Raw genomic sequence first — 22,705 nt, forward strand, 5'->3', positions numbered from 1 at the left:
TTCTGGCCGGATCCTCAGGCGCCCCCAGCCTCACCCACACCGCACTTTGTGAGGTTGAATGGCATTTCCTGGCCCTGTCCTCCCAGCAGAGGCCTTCACCAGTGCTGTTCCGGCTGCTTGGATTGCTCTTCCCTCCCCTCTTCACCTGCTGTGATCCCCACATTAGAACTTAATTCAAACTTGACTTCCTCAGGGACCCCTTTTCCTCCACGGGGGTCAAACCTCCCTAGTTGGGGAAAGTGTTGCGACCACTCCTTTAGAACACTTAAGCCGGCTGCAGTTTCACGCTTGTGTGATTAACTTCTTGCGTCCATGGGACGGTCAGCCCTCTGAGAGGAGGGACCGTATCTATTTATTCACCGCCGTTTCCCCAGCACTATACGTAGGGCCTGGCCCATGCAGACATTCCAGTAAATTTGATCAAAGAATGGATGAGTGCTCCGTAAGCAGTCTTTTTTTTATTATTGCAAAGTTCCAAAATGAACCAAAACTGAAAAAGCATAAATGAAAGTACAACAGCCATTTAGGTAGAAAACGTTAATGCGGTAGCTTCAACACGCATTTCAACAGAATCAGTCAGTTCAGTTCAGATTAACGTCAACATATTACAAAGAACTAAGAAGCCTCGAGGGGTCCCTGCCGGGACGGAAGGACACTGACTTCTGGGAGGCCTTTCTCCCCATCTCGCCTTCCGAAGCAGCAGCACCTTCCGGCTCTTGAAACAGCTCAGGCGCCTCCATGCAGGGGGCGGCGGCACAGAGCCACAGACAAAGCCGGCCAAGGGCCAGGTCCTGCATCCCCACCAAAGGAGGGCTCGGCCAAAAGGCACTGGGGCTCAGAACACAGAGTGCTGTGCCGAGGACCGGGCAGGGACGGCAGCGCTGGAGACCAGCTCAACAGGCTGCTTTGGGTGTAGGCGGCTCAGGGCTCCCCAGTGCCCCCCCACGCCCCAGCCCAGGTTGCTCAGGTGGACCACGGTGAGGGTGCCTGGTGACGCTGGAAGGGCAACTCGGTCTGGAGCATGCTGGGCAGAGACAGCCGAGGGCTCTGCCTACGAGGACCTGCCTGTGTGACCCGCTCGCTGTCCGCAGCACAGGGAGTTTGGAACAGGGAGAGACCTTTCCAACAAAGCGTCTTGTTTTTGACTACACTGAGCTTAATTGGAACAGGCAAATCCTCTTGAGGGGTGGGAGGCCATCACGTCTCTGAGGGGCAGAGGAGGGTGCTTCGGAGCTGGCGCTGGGGCATGCCGGGTCCCGGGAGCAGGCACGGAGGAAGGTGGTCAGGCAGAGGTGTCCTGCTGCCCCTCTGGGTTTTTAGTTTAAGCTCCGGTTAACCTCCTGCCGCAACTTCTGTGCGGGGCCGTTCCTGGGCTCAATCTGCAGGAGGCTGTTGATGTCCGCAAAGCTGGATTTATAGTCCTGAGAGGAGAGAGAGGGTGTGGGGATGGAGCTCCGGCCCAGGGAGACCAGGCGGGGGTGGGGATCGCTGCTGAGCCCGCAGAGGGTTTCTGCACCCCAGCCTGGAGGCCTGCCTGGAGCACCTGAGCCCCTGGACGAGAAGGCACGTGGCAGGTAGCCCTCACCTGGGCCGTGCTCTGGAAGTGCCAGCACAGGCACAACTGGCTGTGGCTCTGTTGGTGCCTCTGGCCAGAATCTCTTTACCTTGAGTGCCTTGTAGGCTTGAGCCCGTCTGTAGAACGCCTTCACGTTCTTTCCGTCCAGCCTGAGGGCTTCCGTGCAGTCCTTCACGGCCTCCTTGTACTGCTTCAGCACCAGATGGCAGAGCGCCCTGAGGGGAAAGAGCGGGCCACGCAGCAGTCTGAGTAGCGCCCTGCGGCTCCCCGAACACACCCACCGTGCTGGGTGCTTCCTCCCTCCCGCAGTCCTCACAGCCACCCAGCCCCCTTCTGCAGAGGGGACGCGTCAAGCTTCCACCACTACCGAGGGGCAGACCTGGGACTCAGCCCAGGCTCGAACGACTCGGGATCCTGACTGTGTTCGGTGCTATTGTTCTGTCCGCCTCACGCTCCCACACTGTACTCTTTCAAGCGAAAAAAGGCTTCCCGAAACGCTCCCCTTGAGAAAAATTATCTACCTTAAGAAAAAAACAAATACCAGGCTCTAAATAAATACCAGGCATGCTGACATGTTAGGGGTGAAATGTAAAGATGTCTACAACTTATACGTCAAAGATGATAAGATGGATCAATAGATGGCTATAGTGACAAAGCGAATATAACAATGTTCTTTTTAACTGAAGCGTATTTGATTTTATAACAATGTTTATGAATTTAATTGGGAAGTGTATGGGTGTGCAATACATAATTCATTCAACTTACATTTTGAAAATTTTCACATTCTGCATCAACGGGGGAAAAGTATGTATTTGTATCTTTCTCATTCATTTTTAGTCCTTTCCCCCAACGATAATCACTAAAAACAGATATCCATTCCACCTCACTTTTTTTTTTTTTTTTTTTTTTTTTTTAAATTTTATTTATTTATTTATTTATGGCTGTGTTGGGTCTTCGTTTCTGTGCGAGGGCTTTCTCCAGTTGTGGCAAGCGGGGGCCACTCTTCATCGCGGTGCGCGGGCCTCTCACTATTGCGGCCTCTCTTGTTGCGGAGCACAGGCTCCAGACGCGCAGGCTCAGTAATTGTGGCTCACGGGCCTAGTTGCTCTGCGGCATGTGGGATCTTCCCAGGCCAGGGCTCGAACCCGTGTCCCCTGCATTGGCAGGCAGATTCTCAACCACTGCACCACCAGGGAAGCCCCCCACCTCACTTTTTAATGGGTACATAGTATTCACTTGTATGTACCATAATTTATTAATTCCTTATCAGTAGATATTTTTCACTGTTTCCAGTTTATAAATAAACGATGCTACCATGAACATCCTTGCGCATAAATCTTAGATGCCTATTAGGAGGGACTGCTGCATCAAAAGGTACATACATTTAAATTTTTGATTATTACCAAAATGCTCTCCAAAAACCAGCTGACCCTTGAGGAACACGGGTTTGAACTGCGCGGGTCCACTTACATGCAGATTTTTTTCAATAACAAATTCTAGAGTATTACACCATCTGCATTTGGTGGACTCCACAGATGCAGCAGAACCGCAGATACGAGAGGACGACTGTAAATTATGCTGAGATTTTTTGACTGCAAGGAGGGTCAGTGCTCCCAACAGCCGCCTTGTTCAAGGGTCAAGTGTACTTAAGAACAGTTACTAACAGAGACTATTTTCCTGCAACTGTACCAACCCTGGGTCTCAACCTTTAACTTCTGCCAATATAGAAGAAAACAGCATCTGTTTTAATGCAGTTGCTTTAAATATAGGTAAAGCTGAGTGTCTTTACGTAAGATTTTTAAATCTTATGAAATAAAATTTATCCAGCTTCTTTCATGACTTCTGTGGGTCCCCTTCCACTACCACCAAATACCTTCCCCACTGCAAGATAATTAACCCACACATTGTTCTAGAACTTAATGGTTTTACTTTTTACATTTGAAACTGTGATCCACTTAGAATTTATTTTAAAATAAGGAGTGAGGGTAGGGATTAGGGTTTCTTTTGAACTCTCTCCAGCCAACCCAACACCATTTATTGGATAATTCCTTTTTCCCATACTTTATCATATCTAAATTCTCTTATGCTGTTATTCTTTTCCTGACAAATTATGGAATTATTACCAAGAATGTAAAAAAATTCTAGTATTTTCACTGAGATTGCATGGAACTTATAAATCAACTTAGAAAAAGCTTCTCCTTGTAACAATTTAAATGCAGGCACAAATTCTGTGGCATTCTTCCCATTGAAGAGGTCCTATGTTCTTTCCTCTTGAATGTAGGCAGGTTCTGTGACTGTCCTGACCAACAGAGTACAGAGGAACGTTATGAGTCCCAGTGGTGGGCTACAGAGGTCTTGCAGCGTCAGCCTGTTCTCTGGGGACACTTGCTCTTGGAGCCTTCAGCTGCCATGCGAGAAGCCAGCTACCCTGAGGCCACCACGCTGTGAGGACACTCAAGCCAGCATATGCGACAAGGCTGCCAGGAGAGAAGAAAAAAGGCTCCAGCTTGCTCTATCAGTTCCATTCCCCAGCCATTTCAGTCATCCCAGCCCTGGTGCCAGATAAGCAGGAGAAGCGTTTAGATGACTCCAGTCCCAGCTACCATCTTGTTGACCCTGAATGAGAGACCCTGAGTAAGAACTGCTCTTTCCGAATTCCTGGCTCACGAATCATGAGCAAAATAAAACGGCTGTTGTCAGCCACTAAGTTTTAGAATAGTAGTCCCTGATCTAAACTTGAACACAGAAGAATTCTACGGAAACTAAAGTGTTCTCTCAATGGACTCTGGTAATTTAAAGAATTAGACAAATTTCTGGGAAGTAGAGGAACCACAGTATAAGCATTAGGTACTATTTGGTGACTTCCGAATATAAATGTTGCAATGAAAATGATTACATATGAACTCCAAAGATTATATTCAAGATGTTAAAAACACATAACTTTGGCCTATAAAATAAACACCCTTGGCTTTTGGTAAACAGAATGATTCTGTATCCAATCAGAAGGGTTTTCATTATGAAGGAGACAAGTTAGTGAAAAGGAACTCAAGCTTTGGAGTATAAACACCTGACTTAAATCGCAGCTCCACCATGTATTAGTTGTTTAACTTTATGATCATTTAATTCACCTTTCTGAACCCGTTTTCTCTTAGGTAAACTGGGACCATGACCTAACCTGAAGGACTGCTGTGAGTACTAAATGAGACTCTTCTGGAGGTCCATTCAGGGCCTGGCAAATTGTAGGTGCCAAGTACCTGACAGTGATATCCACTCAGGTATCAACTGTACAGACAGAACCGGAGCCTAAGATGATGCACTGGTCCATACAGATGCATATGTACGAAGTGGAGCATTAAAGTGGCATCCAGGATGTGGTATATTCCGCCACAATGGATAGAAAATTGATCTGTATAAAGCTTTCAGTCTTCTAAATTAAATTTATACAATCAATGTAATTACAACCAAAAGCCCAACAAGATACGGTTTGGAATTTATCACAGTGAGCCTAAGGTTTAGCTAGAAGATCAAAGTTGGGAAAATAGCCAGGGATGCTCTGATTAAGAAGATTAAGGAAAAGACCAGCCCTACAAGATGTATTGCAAAGCAATAGTAATTAACAGTGTGGCGCAGACACATTTGCATGAAAACCAGTATTTAAATAAAACACTGTCCTGAATGTGGTAAAAATCCAGGAAAATGGGTTAGTAGAGGTCTCCAGCAACATGAGGTAAGCAAGGCCAGAGAGCCCACAGAAAGAGGAGTTAGAAGATGCTGCTGGACTTCCCTGGTGGTGCAGTGGTTAAGAATCTGCCTGCCAATGCAGGGGACACAGGTTCGAGCCCTGGTTCAGGAAGATCCTACATGCCGCGGAGCAACTAAGCCCGTGCGCCACAACTACTGAGCCCGCGCGCCACAACTACTGAAACCCGCGTGCCTAGAGCCCGTGCTCCACAACAAGAGAAGCCACTGCAATGAGAAGCCCGCGCACCGCAACGAAGAGTAGCTCCCGCTCACCGCAACTAGAGAAAGCCCACACTCAGCAATGAAGGCCCAACGCAGCCAAAAAAAAAAAGATGCTGCTGCACAAACATACACAAAGGGGCTGCAGCCCTTTTTCCCCGAGTTAGCCTGGCTGACTGAGGCACCTGGGTCCAATCGGCCAGTAAAACCACAGATCCAAAATGCCAACATCCATGCTTTAAAACTAAAAGTTCCCTTTTCAACTCATTTGGCAGCAAAACCTGACCTGAACTTACATGAGGCTGCTTAGTCTTTCTTTACACCATTCCATGTGATCCTGGAATTTCCATATGTTTCACTGCAGAAACACTTAACGATTAACTTCTGCGAGCTGCCCAGACCCTGCTGAGTGTTATGTGACTCAGCATATGCACTATGATACCTTCCTAAAATCGGAAACACATTTTATCCCAAGAGTTTTGGATAAGGAACGGTGAGCCTATAGGAGACCCAAGATTTCTGAACTAAAGAGTAATGTTGGGAAGGAGAAACGGACTCACAAGATTTATTAACGTCTTATAACAAATGTTTGGATCAGATCTGGTCCCTTGCTGAATGTTTCAAGCTTCTGACAGTAAAACTAACAGATCTCACTGGAGCCAGGTTCCAATTCTGTCTCCGCCATTTATTGGCTGGGTGAGCTGAGGAAAAGCCCTTCCTGCTCTGAGCCCTGGTTTTCTCAACATTAAAACAGGATGAGCATCTACTACCAATACCTTTGAGGGCTACTGCTGAGCAGGGACGCCTACACAATAAAGAGACAGTACCCTGGCTCCCAGGCTCTCACTGTTGGTGCAAAGAATCACCGACCACTGGCGGCAGCTCAGGGCGCAGGCCCTTCTATAGCGCCGCAAGTCCAACCCCGCAGGCTAGACTGGACCCATCTCTCTTGCTCAGGCCAGGCAATAGTTAATCCATACCCTGGGTTCTGCCCTGGTGCTCGCAGACAGACAGTGCCGAAATTTCTAACCAGAGGGTCTTGGAGAAGCCCACGGGGTGAGAGTCGGGGAAGGTGCAGAGGCTTTGATACTTGTGTTGGGGGTGTGTTTGCATAGCAAGCCAATAGCTTTTACTCACATCCTATGTTTATCTGGTTAATGAAAATTCGGGGGGTGGGGGGGGCGAACAAAGCCCAGGCTCCCCTTGGGCATCCCTCAGTTTCTGCCCTTTAAGAGAGTGAGTGCCACTGGCAACGCCTATCTCACCGTGACCAAAGAGTGTGAATGCACGTTTCAAGCTGTAACACACAGGCATACCTCGTTTTACTGTGCTTCACAGGTATTTTGAAGATATCAAAATTGAAGATTTGTGGCAACCCTGCATCGAGCAAGTCTACTGGCACCATTTTTCCAGCAGCATTTGTTCACTTTGCATCTGTTTCACATGTTGGTAATTCTCACAATATTTCAAACATTTTCATTATGATTATACTCGTTACAGTGATCTGTGATCAGTGATCTTTGATGTTACTACAACGACTTGCTGCTCACATGATGACTGGCAATTTTTAGCAATAAAGTATTGTTAAATTAAGGTACGTACGTTGTTTTTTAGACATAATGCTATTGCACATTTAACAGATTACAGTATAATGTAAATGTAACTTTTAGATGCACAGGGAAACCCCAAAACTCGTGTGACCCGAGTTATTGCGATATTTGCTTTACTGTGGTGTTCTGGAACTGACCCTGCGATATCTCCGAGGTATGCCTGTACTGACTAAATGCTGGGATGCAGAGCCCATCACAGTCTAAGAGAAGACTGCGGAAGAATGTTCGGTGTCCTGAAATCCCCCAGGCCAGCCGTGTGGAAGGTACCTGTTGCTGTACGTGGCGGATTCCAAGTTACTAAACCAGAGGCTCTCATTGTACTTCTCAATCGCTTGCTTATGGTTCCCCTTCTTTACAAGCTCATTGCCTTCCTCCTTCAGAACTCTGGCTCTCTCCACATCCCCAGCAGAAGGCACTAGATACAAATTCAGAAGAGGAAAAAACCATGGAGCAGGTGCCCAGCTGAGCTCCAGGAGATCTCCTGGGCAGTGTGTCTTCTAAGCCGTCTAAAACGCTCTGTCCTCAGAGCGTTCCTGCACTGTGTAAAGCATCCTGCCTGAGTAATGAGACCCCCGAACAATGGCTTCTGGGATATTAAACACAGTTCTTCCTTTGGAAGAGATTGGGACTCCTGATATAAACATATTTTTACACACACAATGATGAATACACAATAAAAAGTAACCCAGGTTCTGGCCTCAGCACTGCCACTCAGTAGCTGGAAGTCCTGTGTGATCTACCTAACGCTTCTGGACCTCAATTTGCTCACCAATACATTGGGGGCAATACCTATTCCACACAGGGCTACTGTCAGGATGAAATGTAAGAAAACAGGAGAAAGTGCAGAGCACTCTATAAACTTAAAGCAGGAGAATAAGTGAGAAAGTATTTAAATAAACAAGCATGTGGTAAAAAAAGGGTGAAGATCCTGGGCTTCCAGAAAAGGGCAGAGGTATCCGCTACTCCTCAGCTGTTTTGGTCTGAGCCTGTGAGTGTTCTCCCCAACTCGACACCTGCAGCTGTGCCCCAGCCTTCGGGGTGGCGGGGTGGGGAGAGGGAGACAGGGAGAAAGAGAGACAGAGAGAACAAGGTGAAATGCCAGGTGCCCCACCTGGCCTTGGGGCCCTTCACTGCACGGCCCCAGTTAATTATTCCAGCCCCAGCTCCCATATAACCTGCTTTTTCAATTTTTAAAAACTATCTTTATAAAATACTCAATATTTATGACAAGGGTAAGGTTTTAGGAATAAAACTAATACTCTTGAACTCATCCCTCACCGTAAGAAACAGAACATTTACTAAGACCTCTGAAATCCTGTGAGCCTCTCCCGCAATCAATCCACCACTGGAGGAAACCATTATCCCCAATTCTGTGCACACCAACCACCACCCCCTCCCCCGTTTTCTTGGTTAGTTTAACTATATATACAACAGTATCTATAAACTATTTATTGTTTACGTTGTTTTAGAACTTCAAATAAAGGAATACATAATTCTATGTATTCTTTTTCCCCTCAAAATTATATTCCTGAGATTCATCTGTGTGGATGCACACACCTGTAACTGCTTCATTCATTCTCACTGCTGCAATGCAACTGATTTATCCATTCTACTGTTTATGGAGACTTGGGTTATTTTGCTTTTCGCTCTTACCGAATCTTTTTTTTAATTAAAAAAAAATTTATTTATTTATTTTTGGCTGCGTTGGGTCTTTGTTGCTGCACGCGGGCTTTCTCTAGTTGCGGCGGGCAGGGGCTACTCTTCGTTGCAGTGCGCAGGCTTCTCATTGTGGTGGCTTCTCTTGTTGCAGAGCACAGGCTCCAGGCACACAGGCTTCAGTAGTTGTGGCATGTGGGCTCAGTAGTTGTGGCTCACAGGCTCTAGAGCGCAGGCTCAGTAGTTGTGGCACACGGGCTTAGTTGCTCTGTGGCATGTGGGATCTTCCCGGACCAGGGCTCGAACCCGTGTCCCCTGCATTGGCAGGAGGATCCTTAACCACTGCGCCACCTGGGAAGTCCCTCTTACCGAATTTCTGCTCTGAACGTCCTTGTACATGTCTCCTTGTGCACACGTGCACGAGTTTCTCTAGAAGCAGAGCCAGTGGGTTGCAATGTGCACACATCCTCAGCTTCACCTCGGCTCTGCAACGCACCCCACGCTGCCCCACGCTTGTCCCCGCTAGCCACCAGCGATGCCCCACCACTTCATTCTCTCACTCCTTCCACTGCCTCTGCCGAAAACCCCCTTCCCTTCGCGCCTGAAGAGCTCACCCTTTCAGGCCCAGCTCAACCTGTCACCTCCAGGAGCCTTTCCCCAGCTCTCCCAAGCACACTGATGGCAGTTCCCAATTTGAATTCCTCAAACATTAGAGACTCTAAAGCACTTGTTCTTCCTCCTGTATTTTTAAAATTTATTGAGATACAATTTATCTACCATAAAATTCACCATTTTAAAGTGTACAAATCACTGATTTTACTGTATTCCCAAAGTTATGCAACCATTACTACTACCTAATTCCAGAACATTTTCATCACTTCCAAAAGAAACCCCATACCCATTAGCAGTCCCTCCCATTCCCCTGCCTCCATCCTCGGTAACCAATCTACTTTCCGTCTTTTAGGATTTGCTACTGTGGACATTTCATCTAAATGGAATCATACAATATGTGCTCTTTTGTGACTTCTTTCACTTCGCATACTGTTTTCAAGGTTCATCTGTGTTGTACCATGTATCAGAATTTCCTTCCTTTTTATGGCCAAACGATACTGCACTGTATGGATATACCCCAGTTTGTTTATCCATTCATCACGTGAGGGACATCTGGGCTGTTTCCACTTCTGGGCTGCTATGAATGAGGATGCTGTGAACATTTGTGAACAAGCTTTTATGTGAACATGTGTTCGATTCTCTAGGAGTGGGACTGCCGCTGCGCAGCTCTTAAGTGGATGTTCGTTTTAATGCATCTCATGTGAAGCCCTTTACACACATAAAGCTTTCAGCCCCGGCTTGGGACTTGAGTGAGCAGATAGGAACCTATCTCACCAACAACACGTGGTGGGATCCAAGTCAGCTGGAAAGTCCAGCCAGAGTCCCACTAGCAATTCTTTTTCGTCTCTCCCATTCCCTGAGAGGCTCAATGGTTTCTTCAATTCAAGATGCTGTCTATTTGATAACAATTCAGAGGGCTGGGGTAGGGGAAGTGGTGGCAGGAAAGTTTCTTTTGACACTGACTGTAAGATACCTCCTGATTTAAAAAAGTTAAATTGTTTGGGGAGGGGAGAGGGATTATTGCATTTTTAGACTTGGTGAGATTAGTCTTACATTTAAAGGTTACCCCCAGAGGCCAACCCAGCATTTTTATAGAGGAGGAAAAGGAGGGATGGCTCGATAGCTTAGACAACAGCGTAGGCCAGCCCTCACTGCTGAGGCTGCAGCGAGAAGGGGTGTAGACACAGAAGTAGCAGGCAAGGCTGGGCGGTGGTCCCCCTACTGAGCATCTCTGATGTGGCCTCTGGGGGCAGCCCGTGGAGAGAAAGGTCACTCTGTGCTACATCAGACGCTAAGCAACAGGGATCTGCTCCTTAATTCTCCACACCATGGTGTCACAGGAAAGGCTCAGGAGCTCCAAGTGGCAGAGCCCAGAGAACTCTGGACTCCAAGCCCAACCCTGTTCCTTCCATAACGCCATGTATTACTTCACCTCCCTGGGCCTTGGTTCCCCGATCTGTGCAGTCAGGAGAGTAATCCCTTCCCTGCCTGAGTCACTCTGTCATTATCAGGACCAAACAAAATGAATTAATAGGGAGGTGAGCACTCTTTCAAATGAAGGACACGTGTGGGTGTATCATGGGCCTGGATTCATTTAAGCTCACTGATCTATTCATGCCACAGATATTAATAAGCACCTGGTTATAGTTCAACCTCAACTACCTCTTAAAGTAACTACCACTACATTTTTATTACCTACTGTATACTTTGTTTATCTAAGTCGCTCTAATTTCAAAAGAAGTTCCTTAGGCTTCCCTCCTAGTACTCATGCCTCCTACTCCCTGCCCAATACTCACGCCTTCCTGAAACTTGGGTCTTTACAGTGGTCTCCTTCTCAGGACTGTTTCGATGCATTAACGTTTTGGCCTTCCTCCTGTATTTTAAATTGCTCTGTTTATGTGTCTCAGTCTCTCACTGGGCCGAGAGCTTCCTGAGGGCCTCTCTGGGCCACACTGCTCAGCACAGGGCCTGGGACACACCTGGCTGTGACTCCAACAAAAGAATGAAGTAAATGGTAGGTGCACTGAAGGCGTCGAGTTCATTAGCACCCCACGTTCTCATGCTAGGGAGGGAATTCTCCCCACGGCCAGATAGGTTTCCTCCTGGGAAGGGGAACGACTCCTGCCCTCCTGTACACCCGATACAAGGCTCCAGCCCCGCCTCCTCTGCACCTCCCATCCTCAATACCTCACCTGCTGGGCTGGGAGGACGCCCCTGGAGCATTATAAGAGTTTCCAGTTGCCCCTGCCTGGAGAAGGGCCTCTTGTTTTTATAGAGCTGAGGTGGACAGTCTCCTGTTTGGGGCTACCTGGCTTTGATCTCCCGTCTCTTACTCACCCCCCTCCAGGGACTCATACAGTGTGTGTGTTCCTCCAGCTATGGAGGTGGAGCGGACGGCATAGAGCTGAGCTCCTCACAAAATCTCAAGCCCTGGTCACAGTGACGAGTGCAGGGAATGGCCTGTGACCATATAAGGCCAAAATAAATTGAGAAAAGAGGAGCTGGGGATTTGGGGGAAAGAAACCCTCTCTTAGGTAGCTATCAGAAAAAGAACTCTTTCTCTCCCTCTGGGTCATGAGGCATGGCACATGGATGCGAGTCAAGGAACTGCTACAGCTATTGTACTACTTTGGAGGGAAGAAGACTGCCTGCAGACAAAGCCGATACACATTAGAGAAGAGCGCAGACGGAAGTGCAGAGAAATGGAGCCAGAGTCTGATGATGTAGTGAGCTGCTGGAGCAAGCCGTGCCTGAACCTGAACTCCAGGCCTTTCAGTTATATGGGCCAATAAATTCTCTTTATTATCTTTACCACATGAAGTTTTTCGGTTCTTTCAAGCAAAAACATCCTAAATGATACATCCAAATGCTGCCAGAGGAATGAGAAGGGAACTAACACCGGATACCTGTGCGCCAGGCTGGGAGTTCAACGAGCCTCACATCACCTAATCCCTACACCTGTGGGGTAGGCTTTCTCATCGCCCACTGCAGAGCTGAGGAGACAGTCTCTAAGAGGTTAAGGCTTTTTTGTTTTGTTTTTTACTTTGTTTATAGGATTTTTAAAAGAACTCATCTTACACGAGGCCAATTTTTACAGGATTACTCTAAAGAAAGTGGCTCTGGGGAGACTGGACCCTCTCTGGGCAGGAAGTCACAGCTTACCTCTGTTCTTCGTAGCTGTGGTTTCTTTGGATTTGCTTTTAGCCGTCTCTTTGCAGTTTTCCGAAGGCAAACACTCCCACCTCTTCTGCGCTGAAACAGGCACCAAGGGGACAGAGGGCAGCTTCTGGCGCCAGTCGGGCCCAAAGGAGTCCATAAGAGCTCTGGTCATTCTGGAAAGGCAGGCAGGATCACAGAGAGGTTTCCAGCTGGGTCACGAAGATATTCCTCCTCTCGTAAGCCCAAAGGAGGTATACGAGAGCCGGTTATCATCTGCCCCTGGTTTGAACCATCTCTGTGTACCCTTCTGACTCGCAGCAGGAAAGGAACAGGAGCCTGCCACCACATACGTCTTCTCAGGTTGGCCACCACGACACTCCCTCCCTGCCTGGCCCTCGCTTGTCACACTACGTTAACTTCAAAGGGACGATCTGGTGCTTGCTACGGTAATGAAACCTGACCCCCAAGGGACCATGCATGCCCCAAGAACCACATGTTTTATATTTTCTTAATGAATCTATTACAAGGCCATGCAAACACCTGACATTTGATTAATGCTCAGAGATTTTTTAAAAAATGCAAATCTTATGTCATTCAAATTTTAAAATCTTTCAGTGGTTCCCATTTCACTAGGCTGGCAGGGCCTGAGACCTGGTGCCCTCCCACCCCTCCGTTTTTATCGTGTGCCACGCTGCCTCTCGATCCTCACGTTCAAGCGTTTGCTCGTGCTCTCCCCTCCCCCCAGAACAATCTCCTCCACTTCCCATTCCCCACTCCCACCTTCTAGGCTCAGGGACCATATGCTGGTTTTGTTAACGGATCTCCAGCACCTGGCACATTACCTGGCACCCACGAGGGCCCATTAAGTATGTGCTGAGTGAGTACATGAAGCTAACTGTAACTTCTGCTCCTACAACAATGTTCCTGTGTTACTAGAACGAGGAGCTCACAGACTGATATCACTACATACTCAGGGGCTCTAAGCCCCCAAAGCTGTTTTTCTGATTGGTCCAGCTGCTTCAAAACTCTACTCTCCTCCACCCTGCTCCCTAACCCTCCTCCTGGGACTTCCTCACACCCTAAATACAAACCTACCTGCACGGGCACACAGCAATTCCTATTTCTCTCCCATCAAAACAGAAGAGCTGACAGGGCCAATCCCTCCACCTCCGCTCGGGATCCATTTTTCCCTGCCTCTCTTGGGCCACACTCGGCCAGCACCGCCCTCTCCCACATCTGCATTCTTTCTCTCTTCCGACTCCAACTCTCAGCAGCTAACTCCTTCCTCCCGGGCAGCTACACGGCAGCTACGCTCCTCTGCCCCTTCCCAGCCAGACTCCTTAAGCCCACTGCCATGATCCCATTGAACTGCTTCCATCAGAATCACCAGTGACTTCATTCCTAAACCCTGAGTCTACTTAAGCTCATCGAAACACCTGATCTGAATGGCGTCTTTGTCCCTCTGAAACGCTCCTGCCTTCGTGATACTAAACGCTCTGGTTTCCTCCTCCTGCTCCAGCTGCTGCTCCTCTGTACGTCCCTCAAATGTTGGAATTCCTCAAACTCCATCCTCTTCCCCCCACACACTTGCTGTGGTGCTGTTTTTTTTCCACAACCTCAAGCCGCCTCTACGCTGATGACCTTCAGATCTCTATGTTCGGCCCGTATTTTTCCTCCTTTGCTCTGAATGCATGTAAATGCCCAGCCGGCTTCTTGCTTCTCTGGTCTCCGCCCCACAGTCACCTCCAACTCGGTGTGTCAACCACCTGGACGCCTCCTCTCTTCTTCCCTTCCCCCCACTCTCCAACCGCCAACACTTGTTGAAATACCACCTGAATGTCCCCCTGAATCGGTCCCACTGTTCTCTATCCACCATCTCTTCTGGATTACTGCCCACCCCCTTCCTATTCTGTTCTCCTTCATGGTCACCACAGCGGGCGGCCTCTCAGCTTTTCTCTCAAATCTGCTCATATTGCCCCCCCTGCTAAAGACCCTTTCACGATGCCTCACTGTGTTTGGATTAAATCCAAGCCCCTGGACACAAGGCCTTGTGTGATCTGGCCTCACCAGCCTTCCTGAACCGAGCCCCGCGTGTGCAGCACCATGAGCAGCGGACTTCTCACAATCCCTCTAACACCTCCTACTCACTCACCGTGCACACGCTGCCCATGCTCCTTGCCGGCCCCTGGCCCAGAGCACTATTCATCTCTCTGTCTCAGCTCACCTTTTCTGGAAAGCCCTCTCTGGTCTCCCCCTGGCTGTTAGGTGCCTTCTACCACAGCACTCATCACACTGCAGGTTTGCCTATGACTGACTGCCGTCCTCCTGGAGACCAGGAGCTCTACTAGGGCAGGAAGAGGTATGTCTCAGTCATCAGCCCAGGCCCTAGTGCAAAGTCTGGCACATAAGTGGCAGATTTTGTTGAATGATAGAGACTAAAAGGAAGCAGAGAGAACACAAGTCAAGCCAGAAAGGACGCACTAAACAGGTACCATGGAGTCCTCTTCAGGGTTTCTGTTAGTGTGGTGTCTGGCTTTCTAACAGACCATGCAAAGAGGGGAAACATGACCAGTTACCCAAATGAGGGCATCCTGAGATTAAAGACAACTGCTCAGAAGACCAGAAAGACATTTCACCTGAGGGGCCTTGTGAAGGGGTCACAGTACAATATACTGAACCATGTCCACAAACAATAGCCCTACAGCCTGGGGTGATAGCTGCTTGTTCTGTGTCTTACTTTCCCCACTCTAGTTAGCTCTTTGGAGCAAGTGGGGTCTATCTCTTTTTTATATCAGTATTCCCCACTGAACCTGGCTTAAACAGAGCTCAATTAAGTGCTACTGTGTGAATGCATTTGAGCATCTAGGCAAAAAAAAAAAACCCCAAGACCCCACAACTCAGTAATTCTGACCCCTTAAAAACCTGCTAAAATACAACAGCTGACTGTCCTTCCACACTTTCTGCACATGCTCATTAGGAGTTTCTAAGCCTAGCCCAAAGGGATCCTCCCAGAGGACGACCAAAGCAATGGTTCCGAGCTAATCAGGGAGGACAGGACGTCTCAGAGAGACTGACCACAGTGACTCGGGCTCACCTGCTGCTGCCTTCCAAGGCTGACGTCACACTGTCATCAATCTGCAGCACGGTCAGGTAGTCCATGTAGGCCAGGGTGTACTTCTCCAGAGCCTCGTAGGCTGACGCTCGCCGCAGCAGGGGCTTCATGCCAAAGGGAACCAAGGCCAGCGCTCTAGGACAGGAGGCAGAAATGTCATCGGGCTGCTGAGTCACCAGGGCTCCCCGCCGCAGTTCCTTCCAGGTGGGGCATCTGCAGCACTCAGTACATGGGAGGTCATTTCTGACAAGACAATGCTAGACTGTGAAGTCTTAGAAGAGGGACTTTTCAACTTAGACTGAAGTGGAGTAGGGAAAGAGGGCAGAGAACCACTACTATTGTGAAATGTGTGTGCGCGTGCATCGATTTTCATAGTTGCAATCCCCCGAAATCAAGAATAAGTGCCTTGTAGCTTTCATGCTTCTATGTTTCTATAGAGCGTGGCCAAGTGGGAATAACAAACAGGCTTTGGAGCCAGATGGAGCAGTGTCTGAATTCCACCTCTGCCACTAACCATGTGACCCCAGGCAAATCACTCTACCGCCTCAATCCTCCACAACCCAGCTCTAGCCTGGGAAGGATGGCTGACTTACCCTACAGAGTGCTCACGAGCGCTCCACGAAGGAAACCTAGCACAGGGCCTGGTACAAATCAACTGAGCACAGGCTCCACGAGCATGCTCACCTTTCTCCTCCTCTCCCACCTATCACCAGGGCATGAATCTAAGGCAATGTCACACAATAGCAGATCTGAGAACACATTAAGGTACATGTGCTAGTTTAGCGATGACCATGAAGGCAATCTCAGATTGGCTTGAAGAAGAAAGTATGAAAAATTGTTTAACGTCCTCTACACCTGGTCATTGATGGATACCATTTTCTCCTTTCTGCTTACTTCTTTCGAGGCTATCTATTAACCTCCATTCCTCTTTCTTTCTCTCCCTCCCTCCCTCTCTCACCCACATCCACCCCAGAAAAAAACCTAAGCAAGCCAGTTACTAGTCTGCAACTCTACCTCATTCCCAGGTCCCAGATCTCACAAAGCCTTAAAGGCCTACCTCTAACTGCCCGCCCTACTCCTTTCAGCAGCAGAGCTGAGGCTCCAAAGACACAAGTCAGGGGCCACAAGGACACAAGTCAGGGGCCACAAGGACCAAAGAGAGCTTCCTATTCTCAGTGACCTGCTGACACTTAGTGACATTTCCTAATATCTGTCGCAGAGGTAACTTGGTGGGACCAGAGAAGCCCAGCCTCCCCCCCTGAGCCCCCAGCAGCCCGAAGTCAGCCCTGCCCGCTCACGAAGTGCAGTCCTTGATGCAGTCTATGCAGTTCCCGTCCTTCAAGTGGCATGCTGCTCGGTTGGAGTAGAGAACACTTTCTTTTTCTGGGTCTGAAGAACCTGCCCAGGTGGAAGCAGAAAGTGCACTATTAACAGGCTGGGAAATGGATGCCTCAGGATATCAGGGGTGCATCCACACCCTGAGCTCTCTGGGCTTTAGTAAAGGGCAGCAGAGATGATTGAACCCGATCAGGCTTGTTGGTCTGATGGGCTGGCAAGTCTGTCAAGGGAGTGAGAATACCCAGCTTCCTGCCATTCACAGGGAATCAAGCCTCTGCTCATTCACTCAGTCCAGCACTGAACTTGGTACCAGGCCAAAGATCAAAATGAAATAGCTCAAAGAAATCCATGTTGTAACTACCTGGGTGTGTGTGTGTGTGTGTTTGTTAATTTTAGTACAAGAAGCGTGTAAATCCAATAAAGAAAAAAGAGACGAAAATGTCATAAATGCTATGATAAATGGACTGAACAAGTGTTATGGGGACACAAAAAACTAATTCTACCTGCTCAGAGAGGATTTTGCCAAGTCCGCTGGGTCTGGCAGGACTACAGAGAACTTAATCAGCAGAAGGGCTCAAGCTAGCCCATGGGGAAGAGAATCATTACTACCTTTCCCTAAAGGCAGTCCTTATCCTTAGGAATCTCAGAAAGCGCAAGTCCTTTACTGTGGCCACAAGGATTTTCATTCTTAAAAATAATTTTTCAACCACTTCATACCCACTAGCATGAGCCATAATGAAAACAAACAAAAAGTGGAAACTGTCAAGTGTTGACCCAGTGATTCCATTCCCAGGCATATACCCAGAAGAACAGAAAACAAGCTCTCCTTTGAAAATTGTGAAACATATGGAAACCAGTATAACAGACAGTTGATATTCATCACTAAACTCAGCATACAATCTATTTGTTTCCACCTTTTTATTTTGATATGACTAAAGCTCCACTCATCCCCACCCTTTTCCCTTTGGCCCCTTCCCAGTCCCCCAGAGGTTGGCATAATCCTGAAGTTGGTATGTCACATTCTCATGTATGTCTATCTTTATTACATAGGTATTCACAGGCAAGACAAAATATCACTTTCTATCTTTTTTTATTTTTTGGCCATGCCGCACGGCATATGGGATCTTAGTTCCCCGACCAGGGATCAAACCCGCACCCAGTGCAGTGGAAGCGCAAAGTCCTAACCACTGGACCGCCAGGGAAGTCCACTTCCTTTTAAAGCTTTTCCTAAGTGGCATCATATTGCCTCTCCTGCAGCTTGCCTTTTTCACTAAGTATCATGTTACCATATTGATGCATGATCTCTTTCATTCAATACCAAATATAATAAAATTATCTTCTTTTTTCTCTTATGTTTGCCAGGCCCTGAGTGAGATAGCAAAGTACAGAGATAAGTAAAATAAGTAAATAAGTAATAAGTAAAATCCTTGCCCTTAAGAAGCAAGCACAAGTATTCAAAACTTGCAATCTGGGGGCTTCCCTGGTGGCGCAGTGGTTGAGAATCTGCCTGCTAATGCAGGGGACACGGGTTCGAGCCCTGGTCTAGGAAGATCCCACATGCCGCAGAGCAACTAGGCCCGTGAGCCACAACTACTGAGCCTGCGCGTCTGGAGCCTGTGCTCCGCAACAAAGAGAGGCCGCAATAGTGAGAGGCCCACGCACCGCAATGAAGAGTGGCCCCCGCTTGCCACAACTAGAGAAAGCCCTCGCACAGAAACGAAGACCAACACAGCCAAAAATAAATAAATTAATAAATTAATTAAAGAAACAAAAACAAAAAAACTTGCAATCCATCTCAAGTTACCAGAGCACAGTTGCTCAGAAAACAGCAGTGGTGTGGTGGAAAGGGCATCAGAACCTACAATCCAGCCTGTGATCCTGCACAAGTCATTCAATCCCCCTGATCACATGTGCCCACCTATCAGATGAAGGTATCATTTCACAGACTTGCTGAAAGGGTTTGTTGTATTAGGTTGCTCCCTGCTCTCCTTTCAAGATCAGGGAAACTGATCAGAGAAATCAAGGGACTTGCCCATAAATTACCTAGAAAATCAGTAGCAGGATCAGAACCAAATTCTGGTCCCCTGCTGAATCCAGACATCAGGCCAGCTCTTCTTGGGGCCCAGAATAAATCCATACAAAAAGACAAGTTTTTCCAGGCCAGCTGGGGTAGGATGAAAGAAAAAGGCAGAAATATCAATACCTCACATTCCTCAGCAACTTTATTAAGTTGAGATGAGGAGCTGGGCCTACAGAGAAGTGTTCTAGAAAACAAGATGGGGCAGTGGGGCAAAAGAGTGGCTTGAAACTGCAAAAATTCCAACAAAAAAGACTGGAACTTAGAGAAGATTTGGGAAAAAGTCTAGCAAAATGATTAAAAACTTGGACTTGGGAATCGGAGAGACCCACATTCAAATTCTGCCTCTGACATGTCTTCACTGTGTCACCCCAGAAAAGGCAATTTAACTCTTCTGGATCGCTCATCTATAAAGCATCTTACCCATAAGTTAGTATGAAGATAAAAAGGGATAATGTCTATAATGTCTAGCAAGTACTCAACAAATGCAAGCCAAGGAAATGAGAAAGAGGAGGAAGGCAAAGGGAAAGAGGTACCAACGAGGGGCTGAAAGGGGTTCTAATGAGGCTCTGGGATAAAACGTTCTGGAGAGGCTTTGGGCAAAAGGCTGTTGTTGGCTGAAATGAGCCGGAGGCTGGGAGAACTGGTAACAAAAGGTTACTCCTCTGTTGAAAATTCTCCAGTAGCTTCCCATCAGGGAACAAAACCCAAACTCCTTACCATGAACTGCTATGTAAAATGCCTGCACAATAAGGTTCTGTCTCTGTAACTGACCAAGTCTTACTACTTCCTCCACTGGCTCCCTGGGCTTTGGCTCCTGGAACACACCCGCTGATTCTGTCTGGGGCCTTTGAAATTACGGTTCCTTCCACCTGGAATGCTCAGCACCCAAGACTTTGTGCACTTGGCTTCTTCTTACCATTCAGATATCACCTCAAATGTCACTTCTGCAAAGAAGTTGTCCTCGTCCTCCCATTCTTCATAAAGGAGCTCCCCAGTCAAACTTATCACATCATCACATCTGTCTTCAATAGCCCTGATCATTACTGCACAGTTGCTGTTTGCTATTTACTAGCTTAAGATCACACCTGTGGCGCCCTCACCAACAAGGATGTATGACCCTTGAGAGAAAGAACCTTCTCCGTCTTATTATACACTCATTACATACAGGTGCTGAACAAATGTTAATTTAAGTAAAGACTGACCCGTTGAGGAGAATGAGAGTTGCCTCAGGGATCAGAATGAGGCCTAAATATCAGAATGGGGTCCAATAGGACAATTAAAAAGCAGGCAGCTCACACACCTATCAGGATGGCCACTATCGAAAGAACAGAAAATAAAATGTGTTGGTAAGGATGCTGAGAAGTTAGAATCATTGTGCCCTGCTGGTGGGAATGTAAAATGGTACAGCTATTATGGAAAACAGTATGGAGGTTCCCTGCCCCCCCAGATTAAAAATACAATTACTATCTGATCCAGCAATCCCACTTCTGGGTATGTATGCAAAAGAATTCAAAGCAGGATCTCGGAGATATCTGCACATTCATGTTCATCATAGCCAAGAGGTGGAAGCAATTCAAACGTCCATTAACAGATGAATGGATAAAGACAATGTGGTATATCCACACAATGGAATATTATGCAACCTTAAAAAAGAATGAAAGCCTGTCACATGCTACAACGTAGATTATAATGTCATAGAGATTATTCAGTCACAAAAGACAAATACTGTATTGTCCCACTCATTTGAAGTACCTAAAGTAGTCAAAATCATTGACATGGAAAGCAGAAAGGTGGATACCAAGGGCTGGGGGGAGAGGGGGAATTAACGTTTAGTGAGTACAGAGTTTCCGTGTTGCAAGATGAAAAAGTTCCAAGAGATCTGTTGCACAACAACGTGAATATGCTTAACTCTACTGAACTCTACACTTACAAATGGTTAAGATGGTAAATTTAATGTTTTTCTTACCACTGTAAAAAATGATAAAACATCTATTAATATGGAAATATGTTCCTCTTATGTCATTAAGTAAAAAAGAACCAGGAGGTCTTCCCTGGTGCCGCAGTGGTTAAGAATCCGCCTGCCAATGCAGGGGACACGGGTTCGAGCCCTGGTCCAGGAAGATCCCACATGCCGCAGAGCTACTAAGCCTGTGCGCCACAACTACTGAGCCTGCAAGCCACAACTACTGAAGGCCGCGCTCCGCGACAAGAGAAGCCACCGCAATGAGAAGCCCGGGCACCACAACCAAGAGCAGCCCCCGCTCGCTGCAACTAGAGAAAAGCCGGCACGCGGCAACGAAGACCCAACACAGCCAAAACTAAATAAATTCATTAAAAAAAAAAATCCACACACACACAAAGAATCAGTACTAAAACCATGTTACAATAATAATAATAATAAAAGTGGAAAGAAAGGCCAAGGAAGTTTCTCGTAGGATGCCCAAGCTGGGGGAAGGGGGAGGAATGGGCGGGCGGTGGGAGGGCCTGGTTGGCCAGTCGGCCGCGGGGTAAGGAAGCCCTAGGCCGACAGGGCCAGAGCGACGTCTGGGTAGCTGGGGTCGGGGGAGACAAGAGGGAGAAGGAGGCCTGGCGGAGAAATGGGGGGCCGGGGTCGCACCTTGCGCCTGCAGCATCCGTAGCGCGCGGCTGTAGAGTGTGGCGGCCTCGGCGAACTGGCCGTTGCGGAAGCTCAGGTTGCCGGCGGCGCGGAGTTCCTCCACAGAGTCTCGAAGTTTGGGGGCCATCCTGGCGCCGGACCGGTAAAACGGGGGTCGCCTCGGCGTGCAGAACCGCGTCTGGGCGGAAGCACCAGCTGCGAGTACTTGGGAGCAACGACTACCCAGGCGGGGAGAGGGCAGCACGGAGCGGGGCAGGGGCGGGGCCTGCGCGGGGCCTGCGCGAACCCGAGGCTCCTAGTGCCCCTCCCTCTGCGCATGCTCAGTTCTGACCTAGCGCGGCGCTGCATTGGGGTCCTCGGAGATTTCGCGGGACGTTTTGGCTTGCTAGAACCCTGCGGATGAAACCGTGAACAGGTCCCTGCTTGCCTGGTGTTTACATTCTCGGGGGGCCTGACTTGTAGTTACCTCATGAGCAAATGAAGACGATAATATCATAATGTGATTAGTGCTATAAGGAAAACAAAACAGTAATACCATAGAAGGTGACCACGTGGAGACTTTTTAAGTAAGAGGGGTGGGGAAGACGTCTCCGAGAGACTAATAATTGAGCCGAGACCTGAGACTATTTAGGAAATGCTGTTTCAGACAGAGGGTTAGCAAGTGCAAAGGCACTTAGGCTGGAAACTGGCACCTAGTTATCTATAGATACTGATTTTATAAATGAATGCACTGATAGATTGATGTAAATCTTTCGCTGAGGGAAACTAGCTTCTCTTCAGACTCATTTGACTTCACTCTATGTCCCACTTACTACTCCAATTTTTTTTAAGCTGCTTGTTGCTACCTGTGCATATTAAGCTGTTTCTTTTGCTTCTTAACCTTTGCTTATGCTCGCCTCTTCCTGGAATTCTTTTCCAAACACTTTTTTCTCTTCCCTAATCCTGACTCAACCAATAATCAACTCAGACATCATCTCCTCCATAA

The 22,705-nt window shown here is 47.8% G+C and overlaps 2 protein-coding genes across 3 annotated transcripts in view; one reads left to right on the forward strand and one right to left on the reverse strand.

Moving 5' to 3' along the window:
- Window positions 1-432: 432 nt before the first annotated feature.
- Window positions 433-22,021, reverse strand: TOMM34 (translocase of outer mitochondrial membrane 34). Of its 2 annotated transcripts, none has more exons than XM_007193082.2 (7): window positions 21,721-22,017; window positions 16,984-17,083; window positions 15,668-15,820; window positions 12,577-12,746; window positions 7,414-7,561; window positions 1,665-1,791; window positions 433-1,421 (listed from the first exon to the last, which is right to left on the reverse strand). In XM_007193082.2, exons 1-7 carry the CDS (start codon window positions 21,845-21,847, stop codon window positions 1,317-1,319), a joined length of 930 nt encoding a protein of 309 aa, XP_007193144.1. In that variant the 5' UTR covers window positions 21,848-22,017; the 3' UTR covers window positions 433-1,316. The 2 variants fall into 2 exon arrangements, 1 of the variants encoding a protein (XP_007193144.1); XR_009005335.1 differs by lacking the exons at window positions 433-1,421; window positions 1,665-1,791 and adding exons at window positions 1,804-2,458; window positions 2,783-4,053 and having other exon boundaries at window positions 21,721-22,021.
- Window positions 22,000-22,705, forward strand: part of STK4 (serine/threonine kinase 4) — a 99,907-nt gene continuing 99,201 nt past the window's right edge. The window contains exon 1 of the mRNA XM_057528653.1: window positions 22,000-22,135. The gene's annotated coding sequence lies outside the window, so the exon portion shown is untranslated. The remainder of the gene's footprint in view (window positions 22,136-22,705) is intronic.

The sequence above is a fragment of the Balaenoptera acutorostrata genome, chromosome 15 (assembly GCF_949987535.1).
Source record: "Balaenoptera acutorostrata chromosome 15, mBalAcu1.1, whole genome shotgun sequence".
NCBI classification, from domain to species: Eukaryota; Metazoa; Chordata; class Mammalia; order Artiodactyla; family Balaenopteridae; genus Balaenoptera; species Balaenoptera acutorostrata.

What these genes read in the sequence shown, in the direction of transcription:
- TOMM34 (XM_007193082.2), bottom strand. Translation starts at nt 21,847, where the DNA reads ATGGCCCCCAAACTTCGAGACTCTGTGGAGGAACTCCGCGCCGCCGGC. An exon ending in TGCATCAAGGACTGCACTTC is followed by an intron (nt 15,821 to 16,983) that starts GTGAGCGGGCAG and finishes CTCCTGTCCTAG; the next exon opens with AGCGCTGGCCTTGGTTCCCT. An exon ending in TCCGCCACGTACAGCAACAG is followed by an intron (nt 1,792 to 7,413) that starts GTACCTTCCACA and finishes CTTTCCCCTCAG; the next exon opens with GGCGCTCTGCCATCTGGTGC.